Genomic DNA, 25,175 nt, shown 5'->3' on the forward strand with positions numbered 1-25,175 from the left:
GAATAGGGTGAAGGCCACTACCGGAGAGTGCTTTATGGCACCTGGGCATTTCAATGGCGCTTTACTTATAGCGCCAATACTTTAAAAAAATTACTACTGGCTCCTTTTGCATACAGAAGGAAAAATATTAGTTGCCCTCGAAGGCATTGTACGAACAATGGCGTCTGAGTCTGACAGTCAGATCCAATTATGCTCTTCGTGGTTTACCACTGCTGGGAACTTCTCTGCCCACAGAACCTTAGGCAATAGTAAAGTACGATACCTCTCCATTTTTAAAGGGCCAAGACATTTTATCCACATAGGAAGATCAATACCGCACTGTGTTAAAGGGGCTGCCCATCTCTGGGGACATTTTTTTTCTTCCTAAATGCATGCATGTTGAGCTAAAACCATTGGAAATCTTCCACAGTTTTGCTTTTTGTTTCCCTGTACATTTAAATTGATGTGGTTATTATTCATCTTAAAGGAGATAATAAAAAGACAGATAAAAGAGGATGAAACTCTCACTGACAGATAAGTTAACTCACTCTGCAACCAGCAAAAGAGAGGGTAACACGGAGGCTACTGAACGCAAATTGTGCCACAATGAAACCTAGTAAAAAAAATATTTGGGGCCTAATGTAAAAAAAGAAATTGTCTCCAAAAGGTCTAAGGTAGCGAAAGGCCGGTTTCTCACATCCGACGTTCACGGTCCAAGTACGGACTGCAAAATCTGTATCGGCCACAGGTCTCCTGACTTGAACTCTAAGGCCTCATACGTATACATGAAGCTGTTGAGTTTGGGTCAGGAGACCGGTGTCTGGTCTGGACATCACAGTCAGTACTTGGACCGTGAAAGTCAGATGTATGAGAAACCGGGATTATCAAGACATCCATCCTTAAAGGGGTATTCTCATCTTGAAAATCCTATCCCAATATGTAGTAGATGTTATAGTAGAGATATGTGGATTATATCTGCGCTGCCATAATAATACAAATCCAGATATAGTTGGAAAGAAACTTAGGTGGTTTATTCTACGTGTTTTAAAGTCTATATGACTTCTTCAGGAAAATACCATAAAGACAAGATGTCTAATTGTAGCTATTTGCTAATATTATTATTATTACACCTACTACATATTGTGATAGGATCTTGGAGACGGGAATACCCCTTTAAGGATATGTATTTTTTTAAGGACTTTCTAATGACAGCCAAGAACCAAAGTATCACAAAGTGTGGGAATGAAGGTGCTACCGTTCAAAATAGTTCAATAGGACCCCCACTGATTAATTGATTAATGCAAAAAATAGAAAAGATTTTAATAATATAATGGACATTAAAAAAGTTTCTAAAAAAGCAGAATTCATCCATTGTGAGCACAAAACAGAAGCACACAGGTGGCCGGGGACTTTGTAAAATGAACAGAAGTAACTCTGAAACTTAAAGATTGGCCATGTACCTATCAGCTTCATTGTATATGCCCTATAATCATGGCTAGTTGCGGTAAAATATAATATTTAAAATGTAAAAACTAATATAAATGATTGAAGAAAAAAAAAGCAATAATCTCAAATACAAAAATCAAGGACTGGAAAAACCGCATTCTACAACTACGGCAATATAACCGGCACCAAAAACAAACGATGTAAGTGGATGGTATTAAAACAAATGCAACATTTTTTTATTTCATCGCATAAATCCAGTGTTGTGTCACTTTAAGAGCCAGTGCGGTGTACGTCAGTCTGGGCAATAATCCAGGAGTATCTCAGGCCTTTGGGAAAAGCATGCTATAATGAATGTAGTAATAGATTCCGGTATTATCTGCACAGTAAGTCGGCTCATATAAGACAATACACCGGGTACCCGGCAGCATCCGTGAGAGTGACTGGAGAGGTGCTATCACACAGCGAGCTCGCTGGGATCCACGGAGTCCGATGCATCTTAATGGACTCATTTAAGACACAATGTTGATAGTTCCCCAGTGTCTCCAGCGGCGGTATAATCTGGATGAGCGTGTGAATGGTGGTCCACTCTAAATGAAAGGACAAGAAAGCATTCATTTCCAGATAATGTCCCGCTGTCACCGACGCAGCGTCCTGCCCACTCTGCAGCCGCAGAAATGCTTCTGATTGTCATTCCTGCGGTATCCAAAGGCTGCTGAAATACCAGACATTACACTCTACATTACTGTCAAATAGCATTTCTGCGCGCCCGTGTTATTTCTTTCCTATCGGTCACATGTACATGTATGCGCCGGCCTCCGCACCAGGAGGTGGTAATTGGAGAATGAAGCGTCTCCAGCCCAGACGATAAACGTACAGATACAGACATAATAGTACAGCCATATGTATAGAAATGGAAGCACTGATGTAGCAGGGCTCAGTTTGTCATTACAGTATTGAATTGTCATTTGCCTCCAATACCTTCAGTAAATCAATAGTACTGTACATCTTAAAAGAGAACCTTTCACTAGGTGAAAAGTGGCCATCATTTCCTCTTCTTTTCTTCCCGTTGCTCCCATGAATATTAGGTGTTTTTTTGTCTTTAATCCGTCCAACAGTTCCAAAGATATGGGCCTTTTTATTTAGTGCTTTTTTTGTGGTATTTGTAAGGGGGCATGGCTCACAAGAATCCTCTGGGGTGTGTCTTTAGGCTGCATTGCATAATTACCCTGTGAGCCACACCCCCATGCAAAGACCATAAAAATTAACACTTAAAAGAAAGACATTTCTGGAACCGTATAACATTTTAGCATTTATGTACATTTAATCTAAGTACATTTATCAAAGTACCTGGCAATTAAACATTACAGAATCTAACACTCATCTGTATTCTCTTCATACAGGTATTTATTTAGCTCATTTAACTCCTGCATTGATCATGCATGTCTTCAGTCACTCTATTGGATGACTTTGCCACCTGGCTTCCACATTTTCTCTCCTGTGATATCCCCACCCTTATCCTGGGAGACTTCAACATCACCATTGCTTTTTCTCCTCTCCCCTCTGTTACTCACCTTTTATCTCTAACCTCCTCCTTCGGCCTTTCGCAGCTTACCAACTCTCCTACGCATGAAGATAGAAACTCCCTCTATCTGGTCTTCTCCCGACTTTGCTAAGTGGATGGTTTCACAAACGCCCCTCTCCCGCTCTCTGACCACAACCTTCTTTCATTCTCTATCAAGAACTGCCATCCCGCTCAGGTCACCCCCACGTCCATACTTATAGAAATATACAGGCCATTAACACCCAGAAACCTATGAAGGACTTGCAGTCATCATTGGCCCCGATCCCCTCCCTCTCATGTTCTGATTCTGCACTGAAGCATTATAATGAAACACTGCAAAGTGCCCTGGATGAAGCTGCACCTCCTATACATAGAACAACTCTGCACAGATGGCAACAACCCTGGCACATGCTGCAAACACGCTTCCTACAGCGGTGCTCCAGGTGCGCCGAACACCTGTGGAGAAAATCCAATCTACCCGAAGATTTCATCCATTATAAGTTTATGCTTAAAACATACAACACTGCCCTTCATCTCTCCAAACAAACCTATTTCAACACCCTCATTACCTCACTATCCAATAACCCTAAACATCTCTTTGACACTTTTCAATCCCTACTCAACCCAAGAGTGCAGGCCCCAGCCACAGATCTCCGAGCTGATGATCTGGCCAATTACTTCAAAGAAAAAATTGACCATATCAGACAGGAAATTTTCTCCCAATCCCCTCATACCATGCACTGTCCTCCCTCCTCCATTGCAACTAGCTCACTCTCTGATTTTGAACCAGTCACAGAAGAAGTGATCATGCTCCTTGCAGCCTCTTGCCCTACTACTTGAGCCAGTGACCCTATTCCTTCACATCTCCAAAAGTCCCTTTCCCCTGCTGTCACCACTCACCTAACAAAAATATTCAACCTCTCTCTCCTCCTGTATCTTTCCCTCCTCACTTTAGCATGCCATCATACATCCACTACTTTAAAAAAATCTCTCAACAGAACTGTGCTGCTATCTACAGACCTGTCTCTAATCTTCCCTTAATCTTTAAACTCCTGGAAAGCATGGTCCATACACATGTTAAAACCCCGTCTCACATAGCGATGCTCCAGCGATCCCGACAAATATACGACCTGGTAAGGATCGCTGGTGCGTCGTTACATGGTCGCTAGTAAGCTGTCAAACAGGCAGATCTACTCAATGACGCAGCAACAATCCAGCAATCCATATAATGACTTCGGCGGTCGTTGGGACCTTGTCACACAGGAGCTTTTCTGACGACTCACACCTGTGTCCCTGAGTTCTGCGTCGCCAACGAGGTCGCTCGTCGGCGGCAAACACAGTGACGCATGCTGGCCAGCGGGACACCAGCGATCAAAAAATGGCCCAGGACATTCGAACACTATCAGCGAAATCGCAGCGGGGGCCCAGTCGCCGCTATGTGTCACATGTAGCGAGATCGCTGGCGAGGTCTTTGTTGTGTCACAAAATCACAAAATCGGTGACGTATCAGCGATCTCGCTAACGATCTCGCTCTGTGAGATGAGGCCTTCATCCGCTATCTGTCAGATAACTCTCTTCTTGACCCTCTTCAATCCGGTTTTCGCTCTTTACACTCTACGGAAACTGCCCTCACTAAAGTCTCTAATGATCTACTAACAGCTAAATTTAATGGTCACTACTCCATGCTAATTCTCCTAGATCTCTCTGCAGCATTGGACACTGTGAATCATCAGCTCCTCCTCACTATGCTCCACACCATTGGCCTCAAGGACACCGTTCTTTCCTGGCTCTCCTCTTACCCCTCTGATCGCTCCTTCACTGTATCTTTTGCTGGCTCCTCCTCCTCTCATCTTCCCCTTACTGTTAAGGTACTGTCACACTTAGCGATGTACCAGCGATCCCGACCAGCGATATGACGCGGTCAGGATCGCTGGTACATCGCTAAGTAGTCGCTAGTGAGCTGCCACACAGGCAGATCTCACCAGCGACATAGCAGCGGTCGGGGGTCGCTACTTACCTGTCACACTAGGCGATCCTGCCTCCTCCCGCCCAGCTCCACGCTCGTCGCTCGTCTCTCCACAGGAAGCGCCACAGGAAGCTGACGACGAGAAGCTGTCCTGAACGTTCTCGCGCGATCAGCGATAACCAGCGGGGGGAGCGCGTCGTAGGTAAGTATCAGACACAGCGATGTCGCTAGCAATATCGCTATAACGTCACAAGTTATAGCGATATTGCTAGCGATATCGCTTAGTGTGACAGTACCTTAAGGGTTCCTCAAGGATCAGTCCTAGGCCCCCTCCTCTTCTCTTTGTACACTCCATGACAGAAGTTATGTTGCTTATCCATGTTATGTAAATAAAAGCTTATAACCTGACGTTAAATTCATCCATTGGTTGTATAATTATTCTTTTGAAAGCTGAAACCTTCCGAAATGTGGTTTAGGTTAAGAAAATAAATTGCCATCAATGCAGAAATATTGATCATTTAATAGACACAGAATTGTCAGATTTTGGCAAGACAAAAGTTTTGTCACCTGGTCATATAATGCACCCAATCCTAGTTTACATCCTCACTTGTGCTCAGTAAATGATCGGTTAATTAGTGGGTGTGTATAAAAAGAAACCCAGCACCCCAGACCTTCACTTGAGCTGCAACTTGAGCTCTGACAACATGCCAAAAATCCACCCTGCGACCAAAGCCTGGATTGTCAAGAGCCTGAAGGCCAGATCCACTGCAGAGGTGGCTGGCACCTTTAATGTATCTCAGCGTCACGTACAAAGAATTAAAAAAAGATCTGAAGAGACTGGAAATGTGTTTGACAAGCCCAGGTCCGGCAGACCCCACAAGACAACTGCTCAGGAAGAACGTTTGCTGGTTAGAGAATCCAAATCAAGCCCCTCTTCCACTGCAGCAGAGCTCCAACAGGCCTTGTCACCACAAGTCCCTGTGTCAACTAGAACAGTTTGTAGGATTCTGTCTCGAAATGGCCTCCATGGTCAAATCAGTGCGCAGAAGCCAGCACTAAACAAAAGGCAAATAAAAAACCGTGTGGCATTTGCAAAGTCCCACAGCCTGCTAAACAGATGGACACTGGAAAAGTGGCAGAAGGTGGATTTCTTTGATGAATCTTCAGTAGAATTACACCACAGCCGCCGCAAATACTGCAGGAGACCTACTGGAGCTCGTATGGATCCAAAATACACCCAGAAAACAGTTAAATTTGGTGGTGGAAAGATCATGGACCGGGGTTACATTCAGTATGGGGGTGTGCGAAACATTTGCAAGGTGGAAGGCAATATCAATAGCCTAAAATATCAAGAAGTATTAGCTACCTCTTATATTCCAAATCATAAAAGGGGTCAAATTCTGCAGCATGATGGTGCTCCATCTCATACATCCATCCCTTCAACAAAGTTCCTCCAGGCAAAAAAGATCAAGGTGCTCAAGGACTGGCCAGCCCAGTCACCAGACATGAACATCATTGAGCATGTTTGGGGTAGGATGAAAGAGGAAGCTTGGAAGACAAAACCAAAGAATCTAGATCAACTGTGGGAGGTATGTAAGACTGCATTCTTTGCTATTCCTGATGACATCATTAATAAATTGTATGAATCATTGTTGAACTGCATGGATGCAGTCCTTCAAGCTCATAGAAGTCACACAAAATATTAAATATGACTCTAATAGCACCACAACTTCATTCACCAATGTTATGCAACATATATTTGTATTTTAAGTTAATTATTTGTTTTAATATCACATTACTTTCTGTGGCCGACAAAACTTTTGTCTTGCCAAAATCTGACCATTCTGTGTCCATTAAATGATCAATATTTCTGCATTGATGGCAATTTATTTTCTTAACCTAAACCACATTTTGGAGGGTTTCAGCTTTCAAAAGAATAATTTATACAACCAATGAATGAATTTAACATCAGGTTATAAGCTTTTATTTACATAACATGGATAAGCGACATAACTTCTGTCACGGAGTGTACACTGCCCCTATTGGACAAACAATGATTAGATTTCGTTTCCAGTACCATCTCTATGCTGCTGACACCCAATTACACACCTCCTCTCCTGACATCACGCCTGCCTTTTTAGAAAACACCAGTGATTGTCTCCAACATCATGTCCTCCCTCTATCTGAACCTGAACCTTTCAAAAACTGAACTCCTTGTGTTCCTCCCTCTACTAACCTACCCATGCTATTTGCTATTTCCGTGTGTGGTTCTACCATTACTACCCAGCAACGCGCCTGCTGTCTTGGGGTCATACTTGATTCAGAACTTTCATTCACTCCCCACATCCGATCACTGGCTCGCTCTTGTCATCTGCACCTCAAAAACCTTTTTAGAATTCGACCCTTTCTTACTTTCGACTCTGCAAAAACTCTTTCTGTTTCTCTTATTCATTCTTGTCTGGACTATTGTAATTCTCTACTAATTGGTCTCCCTCTTCCCAAACAGTCCCCTCTCCAATCTGTCTTGAATGCTGCAGCCAGGATCAAATTCCTCAGCAACCGTTACACCGATGCCTCTACCTTGTGCCAGTCTAATTACACTGGTGTAACGCTGGTGTGTTTGTACCTTGTTTCCCCGGCATTACTCTGCATGTCTCTGCTTTAACTCTTTGCTCCTTCCCCCTAATTAGCTGGGATACTGTTATCTGTTACCTGTTTGGATGCTGCTCAGTTCCCTGCTCCGCTGCGTAGCTGCACATGTGTTATGATGTCTTTGCTCCGATGCATGACCGTCCGCATGTGCGGTCCCTGGCTGCCACTGTGGAAGCTATCCGCAGGTTGTAAGGTCCTCTGCAGCTGGTGCATGACTTTCCACGTGTGTCCAGGCTTGCAGTCGCTGCCAGGTGCCCTAAGCCTCAGTGCCTGCGCTGACTATGCTGTAATAGTTTCTGTTTGTGCTTAGAATGCACGTGGCCACACCTTCCCTGCTTTTATGAGGGTTAGTGTGTGTACCTGAGTTGCCTCCCCAGCCGATTGCTGAGGGGCAGCTCCTATATAAAGTTCCTCTTCCCTGTTGGGCATTGCCAGAGCTTCGCTTCAAGTTTCTGAGTCTTGCTGCGTGTGTTTGGTGTTCAGCACCTGTCCTGCCTGCCTTCATTTCTAGGTGAGCTGATGCCTGTCTTCCGCCTGCTCTGGGGGCAGAATTCTCAGATCCGTTTCTGTTCTCAGCTTTGGGACAGCTGATGTCTGAGTTCCTGGACTTATCCTGTTTATGTACTGGTACCAAAGTCCTTGTTCTGATTCCTGTTTTGTTATGAAGTCCTAGTCCTGATTCCTGCTGTATGTTCCTGAAGTCCTTCTGTGTCCTGATCCCTGTGCCCAGTGACTGTGACTCTTTGCTAACTGACTTTCTGTGATCTAACCTGGATTCGTCTTGGAAGTAGGAGTCCGGTGTGTCCGCTGAGTTCCTGCTACTCTGTGCTCAGCTTGTTATTCGGTGCAATTCCCGGCCGGTTCCAGTCCAACCCGGCGGGGCTTGCACCAGACCATTTGAGTTCCTTTTTAGGTCATTGCCAGATGTCCGGAGCTCGATGACCGTGGCCTCTTATCTGGAGTCTGATGACTGCGGCCTGCGGCCTGATGTCCGGTGTCTGACGACCACTTCCAGATGTCCGGCGCATGACGTCCTCCACCAGATGTCCAGATCCTATCCTTTCCTGCCCGATGCCAGGAACCTGCCGATCGCTGCCAGATGTCCGGAGCCTGATAACTGCAGCCTCATGTCCGGAGCCTGATGTCCGCAGCCTGATGTCCGGAGCCTGTCGATCGCTGCCTGATGTCCGGAGTCCGATGCCAGTGTTCTAATGTTCTATCTGAGTCCTGATGTCCTGCCTGAGACCTGATGTCCACCTGGTGTCCTGATGTCCTGATGTCCAGATGTCCTGTCTGAGACCTGATGTCCTGATGTCTGCCTGGTGTCTTGATGTCCTGATGTCTAGATGTCTGTCCTGATGTCCCGATGTCCAGCCTGTGCCCTGATGTCCTGCCTGTGCCCTGATGTCCAGCCGATGTCCTGCCTGTATCCTGATGTCCTGAGATTTCCTGATGTCCTGCCTGTGTCCTGATGTCCTGCCTGAGTCCCGATGTCCTGCCTGTGTCCTGATGTGTCCCGATGTCCGGTCTGTGGTCCTGGTTGTCCAGCCTGTGTCCAGATGTCTGGTCCGTGGTCCTGGTGGTCCAGCCTGTGCACCAGAGTCGGTCCCGCCTGTGATCCTGGATGGACTCCTTCGTGTTCCTGGGAAGTCTCCAGCCTTGTTTCTCGGTGACGGCTCTGCCTGGATCTGACCAGCCGATGTCCTGTGTTGCCATGCCGGTGTTCCTGTTCCTGTCCTGCCTGTCTCCTGATGTTCCGCTGGTTCCCTTGGGTCCACCCTGTGATGACATCTGTCCTGGGTCAGTGTCTTATGTTCTCCTGCTGAGCCTGTGCTACGCTTGAGGCCTGAGAGAGAGGCCGTCCTAGTATGCCCGTGCCAGATGACCCTGGACTTCCTCAACCTGTGATGACCCCTGCCATTGTCTGACGTCTGTCCGAGGTCGGTGTCTGATGTTCTCCTGCTGAGCCTGTGCTATGCCTGAGGCCTAAGAGAGAGCCCAGCCTAGTATGCCCGTTCCAGATGACCCTGGACTGCATCAACCCGTGATGACCCCTGCCATCGTCTGACGCCTGTCCGAGGTCGGTGTCTGATGTTCTCCTGCTGAGCCTGTTCTACGCCTCAGGCCTGAGAGAGGCCATCCTAGTGTGCCCGTGCCAGATGACCCTGGACTCCATCAACCCGTGATGTCCTCTTGCCTTTGTTATCATGAGACGTGTACCTTTCCCTGATGTGCGGAATCGGGAGCCTGGCATAGTTATATTTTGTTTATGTACTGTAATTTCATTTGAGTAAACTTTATGTTCTTCATACCTGAAGTTGTCATATAGTTCTGCACGTCGCCATCTCGACCACATGCTCAGCTGCCACAGACCCTGCTCGCTGCCTTTCCCTAGTCTGGGTAGGTCCAGGTTACCCTATGTGGTTCAGTGGGTCCACATTTCATCACCACCTGGGACGCTCGCCCCACGTCGTCGTGGTCGGGCGACGTGGAGGCGTCAGCTGGGCCGCGTCCGCGGTCGTAGTTGCGAGAACTGGTTACCCATCCACTCCAGAATTCAGTATAAACTTATCACTCCACAAAGCACTCCACGGCTCAGCACCACTCTACATCTACTCCCTCGTCTCAGTCTACCACCCTACCCATGCCCTCCGTTCTGCTTATGACCTGAGGTTAACATCCTCAATAATCAGAACCTCCCACTCCCGTCTCGACGACTTTTCACGTGCTGAGTCAATTCTTTGGAATGCACTACCCAGGTTAATTTGATTAATCCCCAATATCCACAGTTTTAAGTGTGCACTAAAAACGCATTTCTTCAGACTGGCCTACCGCCTCAACACATTAATGTAACTATCCCTGTGTTGCCCATTCAAAATTTTTACCATAACCGGTTCATGCAGCATTAATGAACACCCGATTTCCTACATTATGGTTGGTCCAAACATCGAAAGCAATCGTTACCATTCACCTTTCGTGTCTCCCCTTTTCCTCATACTGTAGATTGTAAGCTTGCAAGCAGGAACATCATTCCTCTTGATATTTGTTTTGATCTATGTGATTATTGTTATGCTTAATGTCTATTGTCTGTACAAGTCCCCTCTATAATGTAAAGTGCTGTGGAATATGTTGGCGCTATAGAAATAAAATTATTATTATTATTATTATTATTATTATTATTATTAACAAAAACAAAAAGTAATACTCAGATGAGTAGTGAGAATAAAATAACAGTAAAAACTAGAGATCTTTGACCTGGCGATAGGTCCTCTTTATAGGGGTCGTACATGATTAGAAATACATGGCTTCTTTCTCCCAATAGCAGTGTAATGCCAGTCTACAGGTTGTGTCTGGTATTGCAGCTCAGCTCCACTCAGGTGAATGCCATTCTAGGACCTGAGCTACTGTATGTCAGCGATAGCCACATCTGAAGTACAATCCTTGACCATGATCACATCACCCCCATATTAACTACATCTCAAAAACTGTATTCTGAAATTTGGGCTATGAAAACGCATTTTGAGGACCGTATGACCTGAGAATGGATCTGCTTTACAGGTGTTGAGGGGCATAATATGCTTTTATGCCGGGGGAGGAGCATTCTGAGTATTGCAACTCGGCCTTGTGTTACGTGATTTAAGCTAGACATTTATCGTATGTATCGGAAGTGAACTTTCCATGTGCTGTATGTTTTAAGCCAGATGAAATTCTCATGTATTCTGATGTGTACTAGTTTTTTGAACCAGACAGGTATCCTGAAATGTACTAGTAATCCAAGGGTACTACTATGTTTTTTGATCCAGGCAAAAATCTAGTATATATCCTGAAATGTTCTAGTTATTTCAAGGACTTTAACTTGTCTTTTGGATCAAACAGACATCCAGTATCTATCCGGAAGTGTACTAGTCATTCTATGGACTCTACTATGCGTTTTGATGAAGGCTGAAATCTAGTATGAATCCTGAATGTTTGATCCAGGCTGAAATCTAGTATATATCCTGAGGTGTACTACTCATCCCAAGGACTTTACTATACATTTTGATCCAGGAAGCAATCTAGTATGAATCCCAAAATCTACTAGTCATTCCAAGGTCTGTATTACAGGTTTTGAGCCATACTCAACTGTACTATGTCTCCTGAAATGTACAGGCCATAACTAGGACTGTACTACACGTTTTGAGCCAAGCTTAACTCTAGCATGCATCCGGAAATCTACTCGTCACTACAAGGACTGTATTACATGTTTTGAGCCAGGCTCAACTCCAGTATGTATCCTGAAATGTACTAGAATCATAGAATCGTAGAGTTGGAAGGGACCTCCTGTGCCATCTGGTCCAACCCCCTGCTCAAAGCAGGATTCGCTAAACCATCCAAGACAGATGTCTGTCCAGCCTCTGTTTGAAGACTTCTATTGAAGGAGAACTCACCACCTCTCGTGGCAGCCTGTTCCACTCATTGATCACTCTAACTGTCAAAAAGTTTTTTCTAATATCTAATCTGTGTCTTCTCCCATTCAGTTTCATCCCATTGCTTCTAGTCTTTCCTTGTGCAAATGAGAATAAAGATGATCCTTCTGCAATGTGACAGCCCTTGAGATATTTGTAGACAGTTATTACGTCTCCTCTCAGTCTTCTCTTTTGCAGGCTAAACATTCCCAAATCCTGCAACCTTTCCTCATAAGACAGGGTTTGCAGACCGGTCACCATTCTGGTCGCTCTTTTCTGAACTTGCTCCAGATTGTTGATGTCTTTTTTAAGATGTGGCGCCCAAAACTGGACACAGTATTCCAGATGAGCTCTGACCAAAGAGGAGTAGAGGGCAATAATGACTTCACATGATCTAGACTGTATGCTTCTGTTAATACATCCTAGAATTGCATTTGCCTTTTTTGCTGCTGCATCACACTGTTGACTCATATTCAGTCTGTGATCTATTAGTATACCCAAGTCTTTTTCACATGTGTTGTTGCTTAGCCCTATTCCTCCCATTCTGTATATGCTTTTTTCATTTTTATTGCCCAGATGTAGTACTTTGTATTTTTCCCTGTTAAAACCCATTCTGTTAGTTGCTGCCCGCTGCTCCTGTTTATTTATATATCTTTTTGAATCTTCTCTTTCTCTCTTCTCTAGTATTAGCTATCCCTCCTAGCTTTGTGTCTTCAGCAAATTTAATCAGGTTACCCTCAATTCCTTCATCTAAATTGTTGATAAAGATGTTGAACAATACAGGGCCAAGGACAGAGCCATGTGGTTCCCCAGTTGAGACATTCTTCCAACTGGATGTGCAGCCATTTACGACCACTCTTTGGGTCCGATCACTAAGCCAGTTATGAATCCACCTAACAGTTACCTTGTCCATTCCATACTTAGTCATTTTTTCAATAAAAGGATTGCGTGAGATACTTTGTCAAATGCTTTGCTGAAGTCAAGATATACTATATCTACAGCATTTCCCTGATCCACCCAATCAGTGATTCTGTAATAGAAGGAAATTAAGTTACTCTGACATGACTTATTAGTTAGAAACCCATGCTGACTCTGTTTAATCACTTCATTCTTATCCAAGTACTGACATACATGTTGTTTAATAATTTGCTCAAAGATATTTCCTGGTATAGAAGTCAGACTCACTGGCCTATAGTTGCCTGGGTCCACCTTCTTCCCCTTTTTGAAGATATGAACAACATTTGCTCATCTCCAGTCTTCTGGGATTTCTCCTGTTCTCCATGAATTTTCAAAGATTATGGAGAGCAGTTCAAAAATTTCTTCTGCTATATCCTTCAATTCTCTGGGGTGTAATTCATCTGGACCTGGAGACTTGAATTCATTTAGGTTAGCTGAGTGTTTCCTCACTATATTTCTGTTTATAGTTATCCTGGATTCTTCTATTCCCTTAATAGGACAGTGAAGAATAGTTGATGTTACATTTCCTTTCTGAGAGAAAACAGATGCAAAATAGGAATTTAAAAGTTCGGCCTTCTCAACATCCTGTCTTACCATTTCATCATTTTCATCCTGTAAAAATCCTATAGCATCTTTGACTTTTCTTTTACTTCTGACATATCCCCAAAATCCTTTATTATTGCTTTTGATGTCTCTTGCAAGCCTCAATTCATTGTCAGCTTTAGATAATGTGATTCATGCGCTGCAGGTTCTGCAGACAGCATTATATTCTTCTTTAGATATGCCTCCCTCTTTCCATTTTATAAACATTTCTTTCTTCTTTTTTAGCATGTGCTTAAGTTCTGTGTTCATCCATCCTGGTTTCCTTAAATGCTTCCTATTCTTCCCTCTTTTCGGAATTGTTAACGATTGTGCTTTGAGGATTTCATTTTTCAAGATTTCCCAGTCATTACAGTTTACTAGTCATTACAATCTCTGTACTACATGTTTTGAGACCGGTTCAACTCCAGTATGTATCCTGAAATGTCCAACTTATTCCAAAAACTTTACCATATGTTTTGATCCAGGAAGAAATCTAGTATGAAATCCTGAATGTACTAGTCATTCCAAGGTCTGTACTACAGGTTTTAAACCAGACTCAACTCTAGTATGTAACTTGAAATATACTAGTCATTACCAGGGCTGTAATTCACGTTTTGAGACAGGCTCAACGATAACATGTATCTTAAAATGTACTAGTCATTATAAGGACTGTGCTACATGTTTTGAGCCAGGCTCAACTCTAGTATGTGTCCTGAAATACTCCACTTATTCCGAAGACTTTACTACACATTTTGATGCAGGAAGAAATCTAGCATGAATGTTGAAATGTACTAGTCACTCCAAGATCTCTACTACACATTTTAAGCCAGAACCAACTCTAGTATGTATCCAGAAATGTACTAGTCATTACAAGGACTATACTACATGTTTTGTGCCAGACTAATCTTTAGTATGTATCCTGCAATGTACTAGTCATTACATGGTCTGTACCATGCGTTTTGAGCCAGACTAATCTCTAGTATGTATCCTGCAATGTACTAGTCATTGCTTGGACTGTACTACGCGAATTAAACCAGATAAAACTCTAATTTGGGCCCTGAACTGTACTACTATGCATTTTGATTGAAACACAACTATACTACTATACTATGTATCCTGAAATGAACTAGCCATTACAAGGACTGTACTGTGTGGTTTGAGCCAGACTCAACTCTAGCATGTATCCTGAAATGTACTAGTCATTACCAGCACTGTACTACACATTTTGAGCCAGACTCAACTCTAGCATGTATCCTGAAATCTACTACGCGTTTTAAACCACACAAAACTCTAATTTATTTTGTATTCTTAAGTGTACTAGTCATTACAAGTACTGTACTATGCATATTGATTGAAACATAACTCTCTAGTATGTATTCTGAAGTATACTAGTCATTTCAAGGACTGTACTACGCGATTCAAGACAAATGACAAATCAATTATGCACTTTAAAGAACTGCACAAGGTTTTAGGTAGTACGTTTTTGACCTCGAAATGCGTAGTACTGTTTTTCCCAAGAGAAAACTTGAAGACTATGATTATCCGATCAAAGGGGTAAAATGAGTTTATTCAATATTATGGGGGTTTGCTTTCAGTTTTATAGCTTTTACTGGAGTTAAAGTTAACCCTTGCTTAAATGGTTGATCTAACAGTGGTGTCCATCCCTCTCTCGATATACCACTGTCTCAATCTCTGAAACTATATGGGATATAATTAGCACAAAAGATCTTCACCTCTGATGAAGGAAAGAAGCAATTAGACATGTCTTAACAGACCAACAGAAGAACCCCAAGTTAGCGCAGTCGATTCATTTTATTTCCATGGCACATGTCTGAAAATGTCTCATGTTTGAGGATTAATAGTCACATATGGTCCCTCCACGATGTATTTAAGTGCTATCATGGCGGCTTGTCGCAAGTTATAAAACATGGAAACTTTCTAGGAAATTAATGAGATTCGGGTCCAGCCTTGGATTCTGGAGTAAAAGATGAGAATGTCACCTTCGGTATATGGTATTGAGCTAATATTGAGATTATTAATGAGTATTGATTGCGCATGACCCATGCAGCCCATTATATGCGGTGGCAATCTTTACCGGTCAATACCAGCCGAGATGTGATACCTGTCTAATTATAACATGTATTGAATATCTGGAATATACCGAAGCTCTTATTATTTTTCTGGTAATTTTCTTGTATAATATCCAGCTGAGGATCTATCTCTGCCCAATTACAGTAATGTAGACGATCCAATGCGAACATATTAGATTTATTGTAAAGCTGGGAGATTTCCTTTATCATTAGCTCGTCTGATATGATGGAGCAGAACGCAGCCTCAGGCTATAAGCGATTAATGTATAATCCACTACATTATAAACAAGATGGAGGAGGATTTTGTGCACCGTATCGATGTCTTATTCAGGTCTGATCACAGCGAGAAGTAGATGAGTACAAATGATGATGAGATTTAACGCAGATCAGAATGACCAGGAATGTTCAAGAGCTAAAAAGATCGGCGTGCCATAAATCACCAAAATATTGTACAGCGCCAACTGACAAGCAAATTATAAAGCCCGAGTGCTACTTATTGCAGCGTGTGTCCAGGCCGGGGCTGTAGGTCAGGATATTTTATGTCCATGGTTATGTCCATGATTAGTTGTAAATAAATATTATATAATATTAAAATATTGATTTTATATATACATATTTATTCGAAAAACTAAGGCCGAAATGATCAACACATAAATATATATATATATATTTTTTTTTTTTTGTGTATTTTTTTTATTTTAGAATTGCAGATATTTTAAATTCTATTTTCTGTTCACGAATATGGGGCATTTGAGTTGAGTTTTTACTGGTGGAACCTCTATTATCTACTTGTAGACTTGCTATCAGTCATTATACAGGAGGAGGAGGAGGTGAGCTGTGACGTCACCTATTGTGAATGGTAGAGCCTGTGTTATCTACATAGAGGCATTATCAGAAGATCGGAAGAAGGTGAGCTGTGACATCACTTGCTGTAAATAATGTTCTCCTGTGTTTTATGTTACCTGTCATTCTAATCCTGCCTGTGATAATAATGAGATGACTACGGAGAAGTGATCTCTACACAACAGAAAGTGTCAGCCTGTAATGAGGTTTAGGAAAAAAAAATGCAAGATTTTGAGGAATTTTTAATGTGACGTGAAAAATAAAAAATCACCAAAATCTCCGTAAAAATATATTTAGCTTACGATTAATACTTGGTTATTTTCTCATGACACCCACGTTCCCTTTATTTGCATTCTCCCAGTAATTCCAGGTCTGGGATCATGTCTGTGGTCACTCATTCTGATGACGTTCTATTATTCGTATGTTTTCTATTGATAGCTCAGCAATTCTCAAAGGAGATACTTACAGAGAACAAATCATTTTCCCGTGCTGTCATTGTCCGACGTACACCTACAGTGCCTCGTCTCCGTTCACAAAGTGGCGCCATCACATCAACATACCCAGCTTATTGCTGACGGGTCATCTCCAGCGCTGCCCTTTCCTTCATTCTCCACATTCAATCTCCCACTAAGGACTTGAACTGTCACCTGTGACACATCTGCAGAATACGTTGCTTTGTAGCTGGGAACGGCATTAAGGCCAGGGCTTTTTGCCTCGCCAGCGGCATCCTATTAACCCATTTGCTCCCAATGAAATTACGAACCTGTGCCGTGCTCTCTCATCTGACCCCATTGGCATCTTGGTGCAACATGGCCTATCTACATACCCTACCAAATACATCTATACTTTACAATGCTCCTTACTCATCCCTAGATATTGAATTTGTGGAAATATAATAAAAGGAGAAGTAAAAATGTCAGAATATTTTTTTATTTTATTATTGTAGAATTTTTTATTTTATCTTCTGCACATAATTATGGTGGTGGCCATGTTCCCCGAGCTATTAACAGCAAGAGATTTGCTATACAGCAGCCACATAGACCACAAGGAACCACAGACAGGCTTTGACTCATTGACAGGAAAATGGCTCCCAATCCTTTAACGCTATGCATTCTCTTCTCTCCTACACTGAAGAAGTAAACAGGCTCCTTGCGTCTTCTCACCCTACTACCTGCAGCAGTGACCCTATTCCCTCACATCTCCTCGTGCCACCACTCACCTAACTAAAATATTTAATCTCTCTCTCATCTGGCATCTTTTTATCTTTCCCTCATTTAAACATGCCAACATGTACCCATTACTTTAAAAAACATCCCTAAACAAGAACTATGCTGCTAGCTACAGACCTGTTTCTAATCGTCCCTTCATCTCTAAACTCCTTGAAAGCTTGGTCCACTCTCATATAATCCAGTTGGCCGCTCCCGTCTAATCCACTATCTCTCAGATCACTCTATTCTTGACTTTTAGCAATCCTGTTTCTGCTCTTTACATTCCACTGAAACTGCCCTCACTAGAGACCCTAATGAACTACTAACAGTTAAATCTAATGACCACTACTCCCTGCTGATTCTCCGGGATCTCTCTGCAGCATTTGACATCGTCCATCACCCGCTCCGCCTGACTATGCTCCATGTATCGGTCTCAAAGATACCTTTCTTTCCTGGTTCTCCTCCTATCTCTTTGACAGCTCCTTCACTGTGTTTTCTGCTGGCTCCTCTTCCTCTTCTCCTTATTGTTGGGGTTCCTCAAGGATCAGTCCTAGGCACCTTCCTCTTCTCCTTGTATACTGCCCCTTTTGGACAATCAGTAGATTTGGTTTCCAGTACCATTTTTATGCAGATGACACCCAATTATGCACATCGTCTCCTGACATCACCCATGCATCACTATAAAATACCATTATGTCCTTACTATCTAAAACTGAATTTGTCAAAAATTGAACTCCTTGTGTTTCCTCCCTCTACTAACCTACCTATGCCCGACATTGCCATTTCTGTGTGTGGTTCTACCATTACTCCCCAGCAACATGCCCATTGTCTTGGGGTCACTCTTGATTCAGATATTTCCTGCACCCCCTACATCTGATCTCTCGCTCGCTCATGTCACCTACACCTCAAAGATATTTCTAGAATTCAACCTTTTCTTACCTTTGACTCGGCAAAAACTCTTACTGTTGCTCTTATTCATGCTTGTCTGGACTATTACACCTCTCTACTGATCGATCTCCCTCTCACTAAACACTCCCCTCTCCAATCCGTCCTGAATGCAGCAGCCAGGATCATATTTTTTTCCAACTGTTATACCGATGCCTCTACCTGGTGCTAGTGCTTGCACTGGTTACCCATCCACTCCAGAATTCAATATAAACTTATCACTCTTACCCACAAAGCGCTCCATGGTTCAGCACCACTCTACATCTCCTCCCTTGTCTCAGTCTACCACCCTACCCGTGCCCTCCTTTCCGCTAATGTCATAAAACTAGTATCCTCAGTAATCCAAACATCCCACTCCCGTTTCTAAAGGCCCCTTTACATTTAGCGATGTACCAGCGATCCCGACCCGGTCAGGATCGCTGGTGCATCACTAAATGGTCGCTAGTGAGCTGCCACACAGGCAGATCTCACAGCGACGTAGCGACGCAGCAGCGGTCTTTACTTACCTTTCAGACGAGGCGATCTTGACGTCCTCCCGCTCGCGTCCACGCGTCGCTCGTCGGCGCCAGCAGGAAGCCCAGCAGGGAGCGCCCGACGAGAAATGGAGCTGCACGATCTCGCGCGACCAGCGACAGAAAGCGGGGGAGCCGGTCGGAGGTAAGTATCACACATAGCGATATCGCTAGCAATATCGCTGCTGCGTCACAAAATCGGTGACGCTTTAGCGATATTGCTAGCGATATCGCTATGTGTAAAGCCCCCTTAAGACTTCTTGCAAGTATCAACAATTCTTTGGAATGCACTACCCAAGACAATTCAATTAATCCCCGATATCCACAGTTGTAAACCTGCTCTAAAACCGCATTTTTTTAGACTGGCCTATCACCTCACCTCACTTATCTAACTATCCATGTTTTGCCCACACAAAATTTTCTTCCAAATCAAGACCCTCTTAGCATTTGTTCACACATCCTCCATGCATTTAATAGCCCTCTGTGACTGTATTTGTACTGATACTGTCTAGTGACTGGTTCATGTAGCATTGTGAATCTCCCTATATATTTTATTGATGGCTGGACCATACAATACAAGCGCTTATTACCATTCAGTATTCACCTTTCGTGTCTCCCCTATTTCCTCATAGATTATAAGCTTGTGAGCAGGACCCTCACTCCTCTTGGTTTATGTGTTGATTTATGGGCTATTCCGTAATGTCTTTTTTGTCTGTACAAGTCCCCTTTAAAATGTAAAGTGCTGTGGAATATGTTGGCACTATTGAAATAAAAATTATTATTATAATATTGAATTGAAATTGTAGTAAGCATGCTCTGTTACCTGTGCAGAGGTCATTGTGCAGAGAGGGGGAGGAGGAAGATAGCTGTATCTATTCCCCATGGTAAATGGTTAATCCTGTGTTATCTATAAATGTGTTGTCTTTTATTGTCAACCTGTCTGTGATAATGAAATGACTGCTGAGAAGTATCTCAGAACAAGAAGTGTCAGCCTATTGTGAAATGCAGTGTGAAACTTGCAAGATTTCAGGATAGTTTTTTTCTATAAATGTAGTGAGATGTCACATTAACTCTTTGAAGGTATTCAAGTGTTTGTGGGCTAATTCCCAACTAAACTCCATAACAGACCTGATGTAAGGTGATTAAAAACTTATTTACTAAAAATCTCACTAGATATCGTGCTTCTGGGCTAAAAGACCCCTTTATCAAGTGCATTTTACAGAGCAACTAAAACCAGTTAGAAAAATGGCCACAAGGGCCCCAACACTGCCCCACAACCAGTCTTATGCACCAAAAATAGCAGGTACCATAAGAAAGATCAAACTGGATCCCCCTTGGGTGTCAGCCCATGCCACCAAATACACAAGGGCAAAGTGTTTGTTTTACCTTATTGGGCCGAATCCTCTCTAAAGTTTCCAAGTAGCCTCTTCAAAGAGAAAAAGAGAGGACAGGAAATCGAGTACTACCTATTGAAGGCTGCAGTCCTAATAATCAATATTGACCCTTTAAATGGCCATGCCACATGACTAAGAAGTCAATCCAGAAACTCCATTTCCAGACACGTGTTTCAGGGTGTTTGCCCCGCATCAGTGCAAAGCAGAAGAACTGGCTTGGCTTGGGGTGAGACCTCTAACAGGGGGCTTAAGGGGTCAAATTTCTCTTTGTGGAGAAAAACAAGTTGGCATAGGAATACTTATAGACCATAAAATACTACTTGCATATTTAAATCTCAAGGGAACAATACAAGACCAATTTGTCACTCTTCACAATGAGAAACTTTACATCCTAGACCTCCTGTCAGAGGTTGCTTACCCAGCCAACCAGTTTCATTAGAATTCTTGCCTTCATAGCTGAAAAATCCCAATTGCATTATCAAAGTTATTATGAAAGTCCACTAATCTGACTTGTTAGTGAAGAGTTAAATTTTCCCTTGACTCTGTAAGAAACCCACACAACTTGTCTTCTGGGCACTTGAAAGCCAGGAGACATGTCACTTTTTTCATTAGTTGTAGATATGATTTTTTTTCAAACTAAGGGAACACAAAATTACGACGTGTCAGAGACATGTTTGTTTTTAAGCCTTTTTCTTGCTTTGCATTTTTTTTAAACTAGAAGCCTGTCATATATTTTGTGTCTACTTTGTAGTTACTTTTTATATGTAATAGAAAGGGAAAAAAATGAAGAAAAAAAAAAACTAAGCCAATTTGAAAAAAAAACTAAGCCAATTTGAATGACCGATACATTTTTCAGCAATTTATGGGATTTCTTCTCTTCAGAAGTGGACGGCCACTGGATTGATAGGAACTATGCCCTAATATAGCAGAAGTGGCAGTCGATAAACATTCAGAACTGGAAATGGCCAGAAAGGAAAGATAAAATCATAGACAGATATATATTATATTTACAGTACTAGTCAAAGCTTTGAACACACCGGTTCATGCAATGGTTCCATTGTTCTTATTGGAATGTGCACATGGTAGATTCAGACTGAAGGCAGCAAAATGACAAAGGAACTCATAGAGAAATAGAAGTAAAGATGCGTGTGAAAGAATCCAGTGTGGGTGTTAAACCTTAAATTCCTCAGAACATACAAACTCCTTGCAGATGTTGTCCTTGGTGGGATTTGAACTAAGGACCCCAGTCCTGCAAGGCTGCAGTGCTAACCACTGAACCACCGTGCAGCCCAGAATATGGAAAGAACCATGGGACTAAGAGAAATAACAGTCCATCATTAATTTAAGACCTGAAGATCAGTCAATCCAGAAAATCTCTAGAACCCTGAAGGGATCCTCAAGTGAAATCATGAAAACCATTAAGTGTTATTATCAAACTACCTACTATGAGGACCACTCCAGGAAGGGAAGAACAAGAATTAGCTGCAAAGAATAAGCTCCTCACAGTTTAGCAGCCTCAGAAAGCACAAATTGACAGCACCTCAGATAACAGCCCTCATAAATGATCAGGTATTACAAACAGCATCAATTGTCTATAGTAGACTGTGAGATGTGGCTTTTATGGGAAATTGCTGCAAAGAAGCCACAAATGGTGACCGCAAATAAGAGAAGAGACTTGTTTGGGCCAAGAAACACAATGACTAGATAGTGGATTCGAGGAAATCTGTACTGTGGTCAAAAGAGTCTAAATTAGAGATATTTTGTACCAACTAACATGTCTTTGTGAGATGCAGAAAAGGTGAACAGATGGTTTTTCATGTGGGGTGTCAACTGTAAACATTGGAGGGGGAGGTCTCATTGTGTTTTTCTGGTGACACTCTTGGTGATTTATTCCAAATACAAAGTATATTAACCAGCATGGCTACACAAAATTCTGAAACAACAATATTCCATCTGCTTTACATTTAGTGCGCTCATCATTTGTGGAAGAACAGGAAAAAGATCCAAAACACCTCTGAGTTATGTAAGGGCTAAGTGACCAAAGAGAAGAGCGATGGAGGCTATGTCAGATGACAATACCTCCACAACCACCAGATCTCAACCCAACTAAGATGGCTTGGGATGATTTTGATGTAGAGTGAAGGCAATGGAGTAACAAATGCTTAGCACCTCTGGAAACTCCTTCAAGAACGTTGGAAGCCATTCCAGATGACGTCCTGATGAAACTGCTTGACAGAAAGCCAACGGGTGCCAAGTGTCATCAGAGATAAAGGGAGGACTGAGGGGAATCTAAGGTGTAACAGATATACTAGTTTGTTTTACTTGTATTTCTTGACTCCTTGCCTCCTTACAATATGTGTTCTGTCTTGGTTTTGCTGCCTTCAGTCTGAATTATAATGTGCACATTCCAATAAAAATGAGGAAAACCATTGTATGAGCAAGTCTGTCCTGACTTTTACTTTAAGCTAGGGTCACACTATCATTATTTGGTCAGTATTTTCTCTCAGTATTTGTAAGCCAAAATCAGGAGTGGAACAATCAGAGGAAAAGTATAATAGAAACACGTCACCAATTCTGCATTTTTGACCCACTCCTGGCTATGGCTTACAAATACTGAGAGAAAATACTGACCAAATACTGACCGTTACTGTAGTCTAATTTTGCATATATATTATAATACAGTATGTAGATCGGTCTTAGTCACCTATTAGTGTTATTATTGGGAAGTTGGTCCCATACACTGTCCTATTGCATGTTTTGGTTTTAAAGCAAATACGGTACGCAGACATTTTTTTATATATTTCTATTGCAAAGTTAAACATTTTCCATTTGATATTTAATAAAATATATAAAAAATGGCTCTGACATATCCTTTAAGAGGAGACTGCAAATATATTGGAAGAAGCAACATAAAAAAATGCAAAATTAAGTAGAAGCAATACCAATACCTTTCTATATACTGTATATATTTTTCCTTTTAATGTTGTGGTACAATTTTTCAGTTCATTTGCTGTTGTTGCCTATATGGAATCATTTACTTGCTCCTGTTTCTGCCAGCCATAGGCAACACACTGTTATTTTTAGGATCTGCAAATTATATGGCAGAAGCCATGCTGCTAGAAAATTACTGTACCACAGTGCCTGTTCCTTATTTTCCATCCAGTGTTCATTCTGACCTATACAAATATCATAAAAGTAATAAAAAATATGATCAAACTTACAGGCCACCTGCACCTCAGTCTGTCTCTGTAACAAGGCACCCATCCGATTTCTGACAATGCAGCGGTAATGCCCAGCGTGTGTCCTGTCCAGCGAGGTGATCATGTATCTGAAAAGGATATAAAAGCGTCAAATGTAAAGAGTTTTACTTGTATTTGATATATTTCTTTTTGTACATTGTCGTTTTGATTATTGCTGGGAAAAAGAAAAATAACTTCTAAAGTGAACTATGCCTGCTATCTTATAAAATCTTTGAAAAAGCATGAACTTTTTGCTCTCCTCCCCTTTAACAAGGTAAAAGTGCTTTTGGTGCACATGTCAGATCTTTTAGTTGCCGTTTATTGTATGAGCAGTTCCTGAGCATTCTGGCAACACTATATGAGCTGGAACTTCTTTTCCCTCATACAATGCATCTGCCGTTGACCAATGACTTGACTGCCCTGAACTTAAAGCCATGTATCCAGTTTGACAGTCTGGTGAGCAGGAGAAGAAAAAACACTTCAAGTTCCTGTAGAGACCAAGACCCTCCTCCTCCTATACAGATACAATGACCCCCCACAACCTGTAGAGATACAAAGACCTGCCCTCACTTCCTGTAGAGAGACCAAGAAACACTCCCACTTGCTGTAGAGAGAAGACTTATCTTCCTTTCCTGTAGAGAAACAAAGATCTACTTCCACTTCTTGAAGAGATATGTCCACAATTCTGTAGAGAGACAAACACCTGCCCCCAATTTATAGAGCAACAAAACCCACCCCCAATTCCAGTAGAGACAAAGATCCATCCACTCTTCCTGTAGAGAGAAAAATACCTGATCCCACTTATTGTAGGGACAAAGACCCATCCCTGCTTCCTGTAGAGCAACAAAGACCCAATCTCACCTCTTGCAGAGACAAAGACCAACCCTTACTTTCTGTAGAGCGACAAAAACCCACCCCCACTTCTTTTTGATACAAAGACTCTCCCCTGCTTCCTAGAGACAAAAACCCACCCCACTTTCTGTAGAGAGATAAAGACCCATTGCCACTTTCTGTTGAGACAAAGACCCACCACAACTTCCTATAGTGACAAATCCTCCACTTGTTGAAGAGACAAAGACCCGCCCCAACTTTCTGCAGAGAGACAAAGATCCACTCCCACTTCCAGTAGAGACAAAAACTCACCCTACTTACTGCAGAGACAAAGACCAACCCCCACTGCCTGTAGAGATAAACCCTCTACTTCTTGAAGAGATAAAGACCTGCCCCCACTTTCTGTAGCAAGACAAAGATCCACTCCCATTTTTTTAGAGAAAAAGACTCGTCCCTACTTCCTGTTGAGAGACAAAGACCCACCCTCAATTTCTGTAGAGACAAAGAGCCGCCTCTACTTCCAGT

The 25,175-nt window shown here is 42.4% G+C and overlaps 1 protein-coding gene across 1 annotated transcript in view; it reads right to left on the reverse strand.

Moving 5' to 3' along the window:
* SDK2 (sidekick cell adhesion molecule 2) overlaps positions 1-25,175 on the reverse strand; it is a 920,082-nt gene that overhangs the window by 170,702 nt on the left and 724,205 nt on the right. The window contains exon 5 of the mRNA XM_073560296.1: positions 23,802-23,908. Coding sequence (XP_073416397.1) covers positions 23,802-23,908 — 107 coding nt within the window. The remainder of the gene's footprint in view (positions 1-23,801; positions 23,909-25,175) is intronic.

Source organism: Dendrobates tinctorius, unplaced genomic scaffold, assembly GCF_039654945.1.
Source record: "Dendrobates tinctorius isolate UK_male_01 unplaced genomic scaffold, ASM3965494v1 ptg000014l, whole genome shotgun sequence".
NCBI lineage: Eukaryota > Metazoa > Chordata > Amphibia > Anura > Dendrobatidae > Dendrobates > Dendrobates tinctorius.